Genomic DNA, 14071 nt, shown 5'->3' on the forward strand with positions numbered 1-14071 from the left:
GTATTATGCAAACCATGATACATGTAGCTCCCTGATGGAGTCCTTGTGGGGCCAGTATGCCCCAACAGATGTAGGTTACAACTTGGTAAATTGCTTTATAAGTTAGAATCAGCTGAGTGGTGGTTTGCAAATGTGTTGGAAGTGGTTTGCAAATGAGCATAATCTAAAAAACCTCCTATTTCTTTTCACCACCAGTGCCCAGACCCAAAGACTGTGAGCCCCTTGAGGGCAGGCTCTATGACTTGCTCACCATTGTAGCCCTGCATTTAGCACAGGGTCTGGTGTACAGTTGGCTCTTGATGAGCATGAAATTAGTGGATTTGGACCACAGCAGAAAGGATTTAAGTTAAATGCCAAGCTAGCTAGAACATAGCCTGGAAACTTAAAGATTCTGCTTCCTAGAGACTTGAGAAGATAATAAATCAGAATTCTGTTCAGGTTCTATGCCATTAAGTTGAAGACCTTCTTGGGGAAAAGGTTCTTAGCAGAATAGTGACCCACTGACGTATTTTTCTGAGGGCCTAGGGAGAAAACATGGATATGCTGGACTTCTAGGCCTGTCTTTCCACTGGTTTACCTGTAGTTTTAACAGAGGATGTTGCTCCTTGAGTCATCTGTCTGTAAACTGGGTCTGGTAATACGGGCCTTCTCTCTGACATATAAGTTTTTAAGGAATATAATGGTCACAAGAACTATTGAGATGAAATATTTGACTTGAAAATCAAGAATTATTAGTATTAATAATAAATGCTCATATTTATTGATGCTTTTTCATATGCATTGTCATTATTGTCACTGATAGTGTAGAAACCTCATGTCATTTTTTTAAACAAATGCAGAAGCTCCTAGCCCTTTCTTTGTTTTTCCATATTTCAGCAGCCTTGAGCCTCCAGATGAGTATAAACCCTTAAAAGCACATAGAACTTAATAGGAATTCCTTTCGTCTAGGGTGGAGAAATGATCAGAGTAGACAGTGGGGAGTGAATGATAATAGCTAACATTTTTTAGCGTCTCTGTTTTATGTGAGTTGCCTCGGAAGCAGACGCTAAGGCAAGGACTCAAGTACAAATAGTTTATCTGGGAGGCAGTCCCAGGAAACGCCAGAAGGGGAGTTGGGAAGAGAGCCCAGGAAGGGAAAGAAACAATAAAGAGTGTGTATCCAGGCTTGTTACCACTGGGAGCAAGTGGAGCTTAGTCCTGTTGCAGAACTCCAGGAATAGTTATTGTGCACAAGGGAGCGGGGAGCTGGGCTATGCCTGTATGAACTCCCATCAGCCATTGGCTGAGAGCCGCCACCAGCCAACATGAATTCCCTGGCATTTCTGCCCTGTCAGCATGTGTGGGCAGAGCAGGCTCCAGCAGCCAGAGAAAGCCTCAGGCAAAGAGACGCAGCTGCTGGCAGTAAGAAGCCAGGCCAGTGTACTGAAACGTTAAAGGCACGGGCTATGGATGGGGCACCAACAGTGTGTACTAGATGCCAGACACTTGTTTTTTATTCCCTATTTAATTTTTTTATTGAGATGTAATTCACATACCATAAAACTCATCCTTTTAAAGTATACAATCCAATGGTTTTTAATATATTCACAAGATTGTCAACCATCACCACTGTCTAATTCCAGAGCATTTTCATCTTCCCTAAAAGAAACCCCATACCCATTTGAAGTCACTTACATTCTCTCCTCCCCCAGCCCCTGGCAGCCACTAATCTACTTTCTATTTCTATAGATTTGCCTATTATGGACACATATAAATGTAATCATATGATATATGGCATTTTCTGTCTGACTTTTTTCATTTAGTGTAACGTTTTCAAGGTTTATCCTTGTTGTAGCATGAATCAGGACTTCATTCCTTTTTATGGCAAAATAACATTTCATGGTGTGGATGTACCACATTTTATATATCCATTCGTCAGTTGATGTATATTTAGGTTGTTTCTACTTTTTGGCTATGATAAACAATACTGCTATGAACATTCTTCTACAAGTTTCTGTGTGGACTTATGTTTTCAGTTCTCTTGGGTATATACCTAGGAGTGAGATTTGCTGCATCATATGGAAACTTTGTGTTTCATCTTTTGAGGAACTTCCAGACCGTTTTCCAAAGTGAATGTACCATTTTATATCCTCACCAGCAGTATTCCAATTTCTCCACAAACTCACCAACATTTGTCATTGTCGTTATTTTTTATTAGCCATCCTAGTGGGTGTGAAGTGGCATCTCACTGTAGTTTTTTTTTTTTTTTTTTTTTTTTTTTTTTTCCCGTACGCGGGCCTCTCACTGTTGTGGCCTCTCCCGTCGCGGAGCACAGGCTCCGGATGCGCAGGCTCAGCGGCCATGGCTCACGGGCCCAGCCGCTCCGCGGCATATGGGATCCTCCCAGACCGGGGCACGAACCCGTATCCCCTGCATCGGCAGGCGGACTCTCAACCACTGCGCCACCAGGGAGGCCCTCACTGTAGTTTTGATTTTCATTTCCCTAATGACTAAAGATGTTGAGCATCTTCTCATCTGCTTTTTGGCTATAAGTAAGAATGTCTTCTTTGGAGAAATGGGCCACTGGTGTAAGAGGTAGTACTCATTTTGTAGTTGAAGACTGAAACACAGAAGATTTCATAATATGCCCAAAGTCCCCCAGAAAGTCACACGCCCATGATTCAAGCTCAGGCCATCTGCCTCCAGAGCCTGTTGCTCTTTGTGTGTGTGTGTGTGTGTGTGTGTGTGTGTGTTTTGGGCTGCGTTAGGTCTTTGTTGCTGCCCGCGGGCTTTCTCTAGTTGCAGTGAGCGAGGGCTACTCTTCGTTGCGGTGCGCAGGCTTCTCGGGGCTTCTCATTGCAGTGGCTTCTCTTGTTGCAGAGCATGGGTTTCAGTAGTTGTGGCACGTGGGCTCAGTAGTGGCTCATGGGCTTAGTTGCTCCGCAGCATGTGGGATCTTCCCGGACCAGGGCTCAAACCCATGTCCCCTGAGTTGGCAGATGGATTCTTAACCACTGCGCCACCAGGGAAGTCCCGAGTCTGTTGCTCTTAATGCTTCTCCCAACTTGGATTCAGAACATTTTGTAGCACCTCCATTTAGCATCCTTTTCTTCATTTTTAAAATGAATATAATAATGTCTGACGTTATTGTTTCATAGGAGTTTAAATGGGGTCAGCTCTTTTTTTTTTTTTTTTTTTTTTTTGCGGTACGCGGGCCTCTCACTGTTGTGGCCTCTCCCGTTGCGGAGCACAGGCTCCGGACACGCAGGCCCAGCGGCCATGGCTCACGGGCCTAGCCGCTCCGCGGCATGTGGGATCTTTCCCGACCGGGGCACGAACCCGTGTCCCTTGCATCAGCAGGCGGATTCTTAACCACTGCGCCACCAGGGAAGCCCCGGGTCAGCTCTTAATTTAGCAACAGTCCCTATACAGCCGTGTCATAAGTAAGACATGATCCTTGTCCTCAAGTTGTTCATCATCCACAGAGGAGATAGACAAGTAAACAGAACTTGGCATAAGCATGTATCTGTCAATGCTATGTAAAGTCTTGAAGACTAGATAAATGCCAATAATTTTTTTTTTAATTTCGTAACACTTATACTCTTGCTTCTCAAAGGAAACAGCTGAAAAGACCAAAAGAGTGAGCACCAAAGAGATCTAATGAGGAGGCATCTGGGAAAGGTGTCCAGAGCCTGGCACCTTCTCTCCCACTTCAGCGCTGAGTCCAGTATACGCAAGTGTCTGCTACAATCGCCAAATCACCAGTATTTGCTTGTATAGCAATGAGTTTTATTTTGTCTATTTGTTTTGCAATAAAGGAAATGGGGGTGGCTGGCTAGGAGGGGAAGGGCCATAGCCTTCATTTCCAGGAATACTTTGAGAGAAACTGTAAATGGTGCTCGGGGGCTGGAGGCAAGCTAGGAAACTGCATCGGTGTTGGGAGAGTGTACCCACATCTGGAACACTTCTGAGTCTACCACAGCTGTGAACATGCTGAAGGGGGTGCAGGCAGTGAGAAAGAGCTTAGCAGGCTGTCCCCAGAGGAGGGATTTGGGAAGCTCAGTGGAGAAGACTGCGTTCGGCTTCCAGCCCTTCCTGCTGCCATCAGCATAACAGACCTCTAGCATCTGTGCTTCTCCTCATGGCCCCAGCCACTGGCTCTAGATACACGGCCATCCTCCTAGTTACCCAGTGTCTGGGAGGGTGCACCCAAATGATGCAGATACTTGTAGACTTTGAGCCCCTTAGAGACATAACCAAATTTTTAAAATACTTTTTACCAAAGGTGCTATTTTTCTGTAAACTTTTTTGGCAAGTTGATTTCATTCTTCAGTTATTATCATTATATTATTGTTGTTGTTGTTTAATATTTTATTTTCTTGACTAGAAATTAAGCTTTTGTAATTATTTTTCATTAGTCTTGCCATTTCAGAGGTGGGAGAGTTTGGGGTTCTTCCTTGTGCAGGGACTGCTATCACCTGGACTCCCCCCAGCCCTGCCACATACTAGATGCAGCCCAGAGTTTGCCCCCTGGCTTCCAGTGGGTCAGCAGTCTGCCAGAGGAGCAGGGAGTACCTCAGACAGCAGCCAGGAGAAGTGTCTCCATACAAAGCTTTTAAGATCCAAAAAGCTAATTTGTTTTCATTCATTCTCATAGATCCATGCAAATCAGTATTCCAAAGGATTGAGACCAGTGCAGCTAAGCAAGGCTTAGATGTCCCAGCCTATCAATATGCTAACTGATCCTCCAATAACTAGGAGACTGACTCTGTCCCTGTCTCTTCCTATTTCTGGGCCTCAGTTTCCTCAGCAGGTAGGAATGCATTAAACTTTTGACTTGAGAAATTGTATATTCTGTGGTTCTGATAATTGGTCCAGAAGGAGACAATGTGATTTTCCTCCTTCTCCTTAAGATAAATGAAACCTTGTTGTTATATAAGAGTCAGACAGCCACAAACAAGCTGACCAAAGCTGACCAAAGCTGACCTCGGTCTGAATGACCCCACAGGTTGTGCTGTGATGTAGAGCCTTCTGGTAAAGCCTGCCCAGGAAGAGAGTGGGAAAGAGAACCACTTCACTTTGTCTTCACTTTTGCATTTCATCTTTAACCCTCTTGGGAACAGAAATGGCTTTCCCTTTAGAGATGAGGATGAAAGAAGGTTTCACATTTCGAGAAGGAAAAAAATGGACATTGAATCTTAAAACTGTGATTGGGGAGAAGTCAGTCATTCCTGTGTCTTTTGGCCTCTGTGATAATTAACCCCACTCAATACAATGTTCAGGATGCATTTGGAATAACAAAATTAAAAACTTGACATAAGATCTCATTTTCAGAAAGCAGATTACAGACCACCAAAGGGGAATGATGTAGGCTATACTGCACAGGCAACTCTGAGACAGTTGTGCTGAAAATGGAATTCCTTCTAAACAGGTTTCCTTTTTCTCCTTTGAAAACATTCCACTTTGTTTAGAATTCTGAGCTTTTGTAAATCATCCTACTTAAAAGCTGTCTTCCAACCCAACTTGTGTGGTCTGAAATGTACCTCCCTGTCAAAGTGCCTTGGAGAACTCCCAACAGCACGCCTTGATCAAGATTTGCCAGCCCTTGGACACTATGGAAGAGAGGGCAGGAGTACCAGTCTGTTTAAAGCAAGAAGGCAGAGTGTCTCCTCACCAGTTACATTTAGGTCAGTGGTTGCTATCCAAGACGACCCTACCCTGCAACATTGAATTCCCAAGAGCAAAATCTGCATTCCTCCTGTAAATAGGGAAGCTACTGTCTGCACCATAGGATCATGTGATCTGACAATCATTCACGGAAAGCTGCTAAATAGCCTAGTCTGGGGAGTCTTGCATGAAGCTTTGCATGGAGCAGATAAACAGGATTAAGTCGGGTTCAGTTCCTCCGGCTCTCTAAAAGCACAGGGCTTAGACTGCAAGCTTCCTTGGGCTTTCTCTGTGTGTGTATGGTTTTTATAAACGTATTACAGCATCTGTTAAGATTCAGTGTCCATGGAAACCTTCTCACATGCCATGACTCTGGACTCCATCACTGCTTTTGGAAAGCAGGGCTCCTCCACCTGCTAATAAGCCCATGTGGACCAGTCTGAATGTCTTCCCTTTATACTTGTGTTTTTAAACAGTCAAATTCCAAGAAGCAATTTGGACAGGTTTCTGTTGCCTGTGTATTTGTGAAATGTATTTGTATTTAGTAGGCTTCCTTATTGCATTTAACTTGTTTTTTGTTAACTCTTGATTCTTTTTTTTTTTTGGATACTATTGATAAATAAAGAAATTAAAATAATAGTTGTATCATTTTCTTTCCCCCCCAGTTAAGGCCAAATAAAGTTGCAAGAACGTTAACCATTTACCTCATAAAAGTAGATTTGAGTTTCAGGAGGCTTAAAAGAGGCCTGAAAAGTTTCTCCTAATTTTGGGACTAGAGCTGCAGGGGGAAAGGTTTACTCAAGGACTGATAGAACAAGTTTATTTAAAAGAATCACCAGTGGTGGGTCTGGGTAGGAAGTAATGAGAAGTCAGGGAACAGTATTGGGTAGAGGTTAAACTAAATGACTCCTAAAACTGCCATGGATCTTATGAGACTGAACGGCATCGGGTGAGGCTGGCTGCAGGTAAACCTGTATGAGAAGCCAAACAAACCTGGGAAGGTGGCACAGGGAGCATGCGAAGATCTGGTAGAATAATCTTAGTGGCTGTTTACCAGATACATGTGTATACCATAGGGATAAACATTTCCAAGTGGACTGAATGTTGGCTAGTTAAGACCCTCTGTTTTGCTCTATCTTGGAGACACATGACCAATACTAGTTCTCCATCTCCCTGTCCAAGTGATTCTTACAGATACCATGTACTCTCCACCAGCAATAATTAATTCTGTCTTCCAAGAGAGCTCATTACAGTTGGTTTAAGCTTTCTTAATTTTAGTCATAATGTGTAGAAGTCTTGCTTCTCTAAAATTATAGCCAGGTCACCTTGATTGGATTTGGAGTATTATTCAAATGCTAATCAGATATTAAAATGTCATCTCTGGTTGTGTTATTGCTACAAATTACTGATCTCATTAATCACCGTTTGATTCTTTAAACTTTCATTCTCAGAATTCTTAAACCCAATTTGAAGGGTACCTTGTCCACAACCACTTTTAAACGCTGGCTGGCCTCTCCCAACCTTCTACCATGCTCTGGGAGCACTTCTCCTGCTATTACAGTATGCGTATGTTCAGGAAATGAAAATGAATTAAAATAGCCCGAAAGAAGCATAATTTAGAAGGTAAGTTTCCTATAATCAAAATGTAACATTATGAGCTCTGTAAATTAGAACGAATTACTGTGATTAACTTTAGTTTTGGAGTGCCTGTGTCAAGTCCCCACCAGTCCTCTTAAATTACTTCTGAAATAAGGGGGAGGAGGGAGTAAAAAAAAGTCTATTGAGCGAGTAGACCTAAGCAGATACCCTCAGAGCCCTGGAGTAAATGTAGCATAGGTGAAAGACATGAAGAACGTAAACCCTGGGCTGCTGCTGCTGAAGGCTGATTCATGAAGTTACTAGGAAGTATCATGTTGCTGTCTGAATGAGAGATCTTCCTATCAATAGGAGTTCACTTTTTAAAATTATTTAACACACTTCTTATTGATAAACTAATACATGCACATGGTAAAAGAAAAAATTCAAATTGTATCAAAGAAAATACAGTGAAAAAAATTCATCCTCTTAGAGGGTGTGTACACTTATAAATTTGCTTATAATTGCCACTTGTCCTTCAAAGAGGTTGCATGCATTTACTTACAATTGCACCAAAAATACGTACACTGAGCATGTCTATTTTCCCAAATTTTTGCAAGTACTGTGTCTTCAAACTTTGGGGTTTCTAACAGAGGAAAAATGGTAACTCATTGCCTTATTTTTAATTAATTTATTTTATTATTCCTTATATGAGATTGAGCATCTTTTCATGAATTATTGGTCCTTGTTCTTTTCTTTCATTCCCTTTGTTCATTTTCTGTTGGTTGTTGGCCTTTTCTTACTGGTTTATAATAGTTCTTCATATATTATTATTAGCCCTTTGTCATGAGGGTGGCAAGATCTGGCAGTAGTGGACCAGATAGAAGGCTACTTCAGGAATGAGGTGAGAAATAATGGGGACTTGAATTTTAAGATAATGGCAGTGGGGATTAATAGAAGGTTAACAAGGTAACATTGACAAGAGCTGGCTAATGACTAGCTATGGGAGTTGAGGAGGTAATGGTCATAAATGACCCTAAGGTTCCAGCTTGGATGACTTGGTAGATAATGGTGCCATTTTCTAGGGTTGGTAAGAGAGCAGGAGAAACCAGTTGGCTGGGGAAAGGAGGAAGGAATGGGAGATGATGAATTCAGTTTTTCATAGGTTGAATCTGAGTTTGGAGATATCTTACGAGTAGTTGGATAGGAAGGTTTTGGAAGAGATCTGGGCTGGAGATAAAGATCTTGGAATAGACAGTATGGAGAGTGTTCCTTTGTGTAGACAAGATGGCCTATGGAGAATATATCAAGTGAGAAAAAAAAGAAAAGAAAATGTTGAGTTGGGAAGGTCCATAATAAAGACAGAGAACCCTTTTGAGAAAATCTGGGTATGGTGTATCTCTCCTGCTTCCTTGTGGCATCGTTAACAAAAAGTGTACACAGTTAGAAAAATGGTACAATGGGTTGGATTCATAGATGAAAACATAGCATGTAGAGAGTTCAGATGGGAAATGGTACCATGGATTCTACAGAGAGGTCAAAACTGAAAAGGAAACACCATGAATGTATGGAATGGAGTAACACAAATTGCTGGAAAACGGGTTAAATGAATTTAGGAGAAAGGAACAGGAAATGCACCCTGATCATGATCACTGGAATGCACAGGTCTTAACTGACCTGATGTGGTCAGATAAGAAACTTAGGAAACTTGACAGTGTTAGGGTCTGTAAAAATAATATATTGCCAGGAAAATAAGAGGCAAGATTGTTAATGGATAAGAATAAAATATTTAACCAGGAAACCTGTATAAAATTGTCAAGAGGATGATGAAAGGAAATTTCTGCCGCCAAAAGAGAAGGGACTTTATCCTTCTAGTGCCTTGCCTCATTTTAAATTATATAAGTTAGCAGAATTTGTCATTTTCCAAGGAGCAGTGACAACTCAAAACAAAATGCTTGCTCCAAAATCCTTCCACTAGACTCCATAGTTAAAGCTGGCAGCCAGTAATATTTATAACTTTATATATTCTTTGTCTTTCATAAATGTCATTCTTAGTTTCATGTCTCAACTTCTTTCTAATTTATCTGTATCATAACATTGTTCTTATTGTGACTGATAACTTACTGAGAGACGATATAATGTAATGTTTAACAACCAGGCTTCCTGAGTTTATATCCTGGTTCTGCTCCTGCCCTGTATATTCCAGGAGTTATTTAATCTCTCTGTGTCTCAGTTTCCTATTTATTTATTTATTTATTTATTTATTTATTATATTTTTTAAATTCTTTGGCTGCGTCGGGTCTTAGTTGCGGCACGTGGGATATTCGTTGAGGCATGCAGGATCTTTTGTTGCGGCACACAGGTTCTTAATTGCGGCACACACTCTTCTCTCGAGTTGTGGCGTGCGGGTTTTCTCTCTCGAGTTGTGGCATGCGGGTTTTCTCTCTCTAGTTGTGGCGTGCGGGTTTTCTCTCTCTAGTTGTGGCGTGCGGGTTTTCTCTCTCTAGTTGTGGCGTGCGGGCTTCAGAATGCGTGGGCTCTGTAGTTTGCGGCACGCAGGCTCTAGTTGAGGAGCGTGGGCTCAGTAGTTGTGGCGCACGGGCTTAGTTGCCCCGTGGCACGAGGGATCTTAGTTCCCTGACCAGGGATCAAACCCACCTCCCCTGCACTGGAAGGCAGATTCTTTACCACTGGACAACCAGGGAAGTCCCTCAGTTTCCTCTTTAAAGTGGCATAACAATAGTACCTACCTCATTTTGTTCTTTTTTCGAGGATTCAGTGAGCTAATGTATATAATTTTTTTCAAATAGTCTCTGGCACATAGAAAGTGCTGTGTAAATGTCAAATTACCACCAATTATTTTCTATTATACATTCTTATAATTCTCACAATGACTTTGTGAAAAAGATATTTTACAGATAAGGAACAGACAGTTTGTAAAGTTTAAGGAATTTATGTAATACCGCACAATTTGCAAAGAACAGAGTCAGGATTCAAGCCCGGGTTCCTCTCATACTCATTCTACTTTGCCACCGTCTTTCCCTTTATTTTAAAAATTATTACATCCACATGAGCCATTAATTCCTCATTCATGTTCTCTAATTATGTAACTGCTGAGCACGTATAAGCAATTAATAAGTTTTTTCATTTAGTTCTAATAACTGTCTGCACGTCTTCTCACTCTTAAGTGAGTGTGGATCAGGCCGGGCCTCTGAAGTTCCCCGAGGCATGATCCACAATCCAACTTGGTTTCCCCAGAAACGATGCATCCAGGAGTCATGCCAGCCAGTGAGGGACCCCAGCAACCTCCAGCACACACCTCAGAGGTCTGGCCCAGTAAAGCTCTCTGAGGTGCCTTCTTTTTGTGACATTCTACGTGGACGTTTTAGAAGCAGATATATGTCTTATCTCCATCAAAATTATTTTATCACCTGAGTCCAGTATTTCAAAAAATTGGGGTTTTAAGCCAATTAAAATCTCTGGTTCTTGGATGATTTTCTGAATTCCCTTTTCTCTTACATGCCTTTTTCTCCTCTCTCCCATAACCTAAGCTTGATTCCTACAAGGCCTGGGACAGATATCACCCCCACCCCCTTCCAAAAGGAACAAAGGAGGAGATTCTGTACAGAGAGCATAGAGATAGGAGAGATTTGGAAGGTGAGTTTTAGGAATAATAAAGACTGAAGCCAGTTGGGCAAATCAGAAACGTTCAAGAGTTAGTCTCACCTTCTTTGACTTTCCAAGATTTCCATAGCCTTTGCTCAGTTATGCTATGTAAAAGAAGGCTTTTACAGATATAGTGATTCCCATTCATAATCAGTTTGAGGAAGATGTCTCTCTCTCAACTTCGTATCAGCAAAGTGCCCATGTAATAATATCGATACCAAAACCCAAAAAATCTGGCTTAGAGAAATCCTGCTCTGCCCTGAAGTCTCCAATAAATCGTCTGTCACTGAAGCACCACATCGATGAAACATACACAGAGTAGAAAGTTTGTCAGGTTTTTGGTCATCTTTCATCTCACAGTAAAGATTTTAAAATTTTATTCAGAGAACTTGACATGTGAGAGGCATGAAGTCAAATAAAAGTAAATCTTATAGGGCTTCTCTGGTGGCACAGTGGTTGAGAGTCCGCCTGCCGATGCAGGGGACGTGGGTTCGTGCCCCGGTCCGGGAAGATCCCACATGCTGCGGAGTGGCTGGGCCCATGAGCCATGGCCGCTGAGCCTGCGTGTCCGGAGCCTGTGCTCCGCAACGGGAGAGGCCACAACAGTGAGAGGCCCGCGTACCGCCAAAAAAAAAAAAAAAAAGTAAATCTTATAAATAAGAGAATTAGAGATAAAGAAACAAGACTTTATAAATATACAGACCTAAGAGAGACAAAATAGGGGAGCTCCTATAGTTTTAGTCAACATCCAGTACACTGGACCTGTTACCTCCTTATTTTTTAGGTTTATGACAGGTAGGTGCCTAGGACAAAGAATATAGTCCACAAGAGAAAACCAGGAGCTCCAGTGGCTAAAGGCAAGACAGTTTGGTCCTCGGGCAGATGTTATTCAAATCTCTTAATAGTAGTCATATGTACGGGGATACTTTCTCCCTGTAAAAAAAGCAAGCAAGCATGGAAGGCTGGATATTTATATTAGAGGCAAACCCTGCATTCAGCTACAATGCATTCCTGAAAGTCACACAGGAAGGAACAGTCATGAAAAATGAGTTCTCTCTGTTCCTCCTAAAAGCAGTAGCCCTCAAATAACTCATTCACCATTAGCAACTCTCCTTCATTTTTAAGGCAAAATCCTATTTTACTCATTCATTAATTCAACACTATTGTTAGGGGAACAATAACAGAAGCAAAAAGAGAAAAGGCAAGTGAATGGGATATTTCCCACCATCTTTCAGAGAGAGGGGGGATATAGAAGCAAAATAGGCCCAGGGCTTTGGAATATACTATACTACTGTGTCTGTTAGGTTTGTGGGACTGAGATACATGTCACAGGACCTGATAGCATCAGTCACCAGATCCCACCACATTCCAGAATACACCAGAAAGAATACATCCCAGGCCAAGGAATGGCTGCAGAGTCTGCTTATTAGATCTGAGCCTGCAGGGGGAGGAGGGAGGAAGATGCTCCTGATGTGTCGTGAGAAAAGGAACAACAGAGTTGTGCGTTTCCGTTTCAAGATTCAAGGTTATTTTGCATCTCTGGGGCCATGACGATGAGACTCAAAAACTAAGAGCTAACAACACCTATTCCAAGAGCCTACTATATGTATCAGGAGCCAGAAAAGAGGGATAGAGGAACATGGCTCCTGCTTGTGAGGGATTCGCAGTCTTGGGACAAGATGAATAATAATGAGTTTCAGCAATGCAATAAGTTTGCTCATACAATGTGTTTGAGGTGCTATGAAGAGCGTGTTCTTCCAGGGCGGTCACGCTGCCCTTCTCCAGGGGCGCCAGGCACATCAGAGTCTATGTCAGTGGAGCACTCTTGAGTTGTAACATGCACAACTTGAGCCACCTTTCTTCTCCTTCTCCAGCTTCCACATCATCACCCACAAGAATCAAAAGGGAGTCCCATAGTGCCATGTGCTCCAGGTAAGGCTGCTCCATCCTGGCCTCCACACCTCTGTCGTGGAAAATGAAGAGGGACCTCAGAACTCTCTGTGCTCCTGACAATACCCACACCCTCTTTCCCCCCACGACATTCACAGTTTTGCTGTCAGAGTCTGCCTTGAGACCACCATATCCAATCTCATCAGGTCTGTTTCCCAATTCACGTTTACCACCACAAGAAGCCCAAGACCCTCAGTGCATCCTTCACCACATGGACTCTGAGCCCCATATGGCTCTGTACTCTCCCTTTATTGATCCCCTTTCCAACCTATTCCCAACTTCTGAAACCCTTCTACTGTGCCCTCTGGACTTGCTACCAGTCATCAGCAAACCCCTTCTATTCTCAAGTTCTTCTATTAACATTTCCCTCACCTCCTGAAATTCGACTCTCCACTGAGGACATTTCTTCCCATATAGTCCTTTCAGGTGGTGCTGGTTTCTTTCCAACATTCGCCATACACTTGGGTAAGTGAATTCCTTTATTCTCATTATGGCTTCCACAGCATTCTCCTGTCCTCCTCTCAGCTTAAAGTCTCGTCCCCACCCTTCCTTGTTACAGTCTTCTATTGCTCCCCACCACCATTCCTTGATTTTAGCTTCTGCCTTTGTCAAGCTGCCAACATTACTTCTGTCATAATTCTTGGTGTCACTATCTCAGGTATGATAACTCCATTGACCTCCTGTGGACCGGAACCTCCTTTCCTCCAAGGACCCTTTTTTTCCATCTTATCTTAGCCACCCTCCCCATGGTTAGAACTTAGATTTTGTTACTAGCAATAACCAAAACCACTTCATTACCTCAGTTTCAAGCACTGAAACTCCCCAGCCACTGCCTCTATGCTTCCAGCTCACTCACTATCTGTAGCACCCAAGTCTAAAATTCTTTGGCAGCCATCAAGACCTAAAACCTAATTATCCTACCACATTTTCACTGTCCTTCCCATGTTTCACATTCTTCAGGCTCTAATCCAGCTTAGATCCCATAATTGATTTTTATCCTCACTTTCTAGCACTCATCTGTCTTCCTTTGTCATACTTGCATGGCCAAATCCCAACATCTGGTTAACCTGACTCTCCTCCCATTCTGCGTCCACACACAAGCAACTGAATGTGGCTGGAGAAAAATACACAACCATGCTGGGTGTTCTCACTTTAAACTTACAACCACAAACTTCAAAAGTGCTTTTAGTACTGCCCAGGAAGCCTGTTCTGTTTCTTCAGTTATTCTCTCCTG

General features: G+C 42.5%; 1 protein-coding gene across 1 annotated transcript in view; it reads left to right on the top strand.

The window, feature by feature from the left end:
* Positions 1-6283, top strand: part of FSTL1 (follistatin like 1) — a 51999-nt gene extending 45716 nt beyond the window's left edge. The window contains exon 11 of the mRNA XM_082624260.1: positions 3596-6283. Coding sequence (XP_082480386.1) covers positions 3596-3640 — 45 coding nt within the window. The 3' untranslated portion in view covers positions 3641-6283. The remainder of the gene's footprint in view (positions 1-3595) is intronic.
* Positions 6284-14071: the final 7788 nt, after the last annotated feature.

Source organism: Mesoplodon mirus (assembly GCF_964341445.2).
Source record: "Mesoplodon mirus genome assembly, chromosome: 6".
Classification (NCBI taxonomy): Eukaryota; Metazoa; Chordata; class Mammalia; order Artiodactyla; family Ziphiidae; genus Mesoplodon; species Mesoplodon mirus.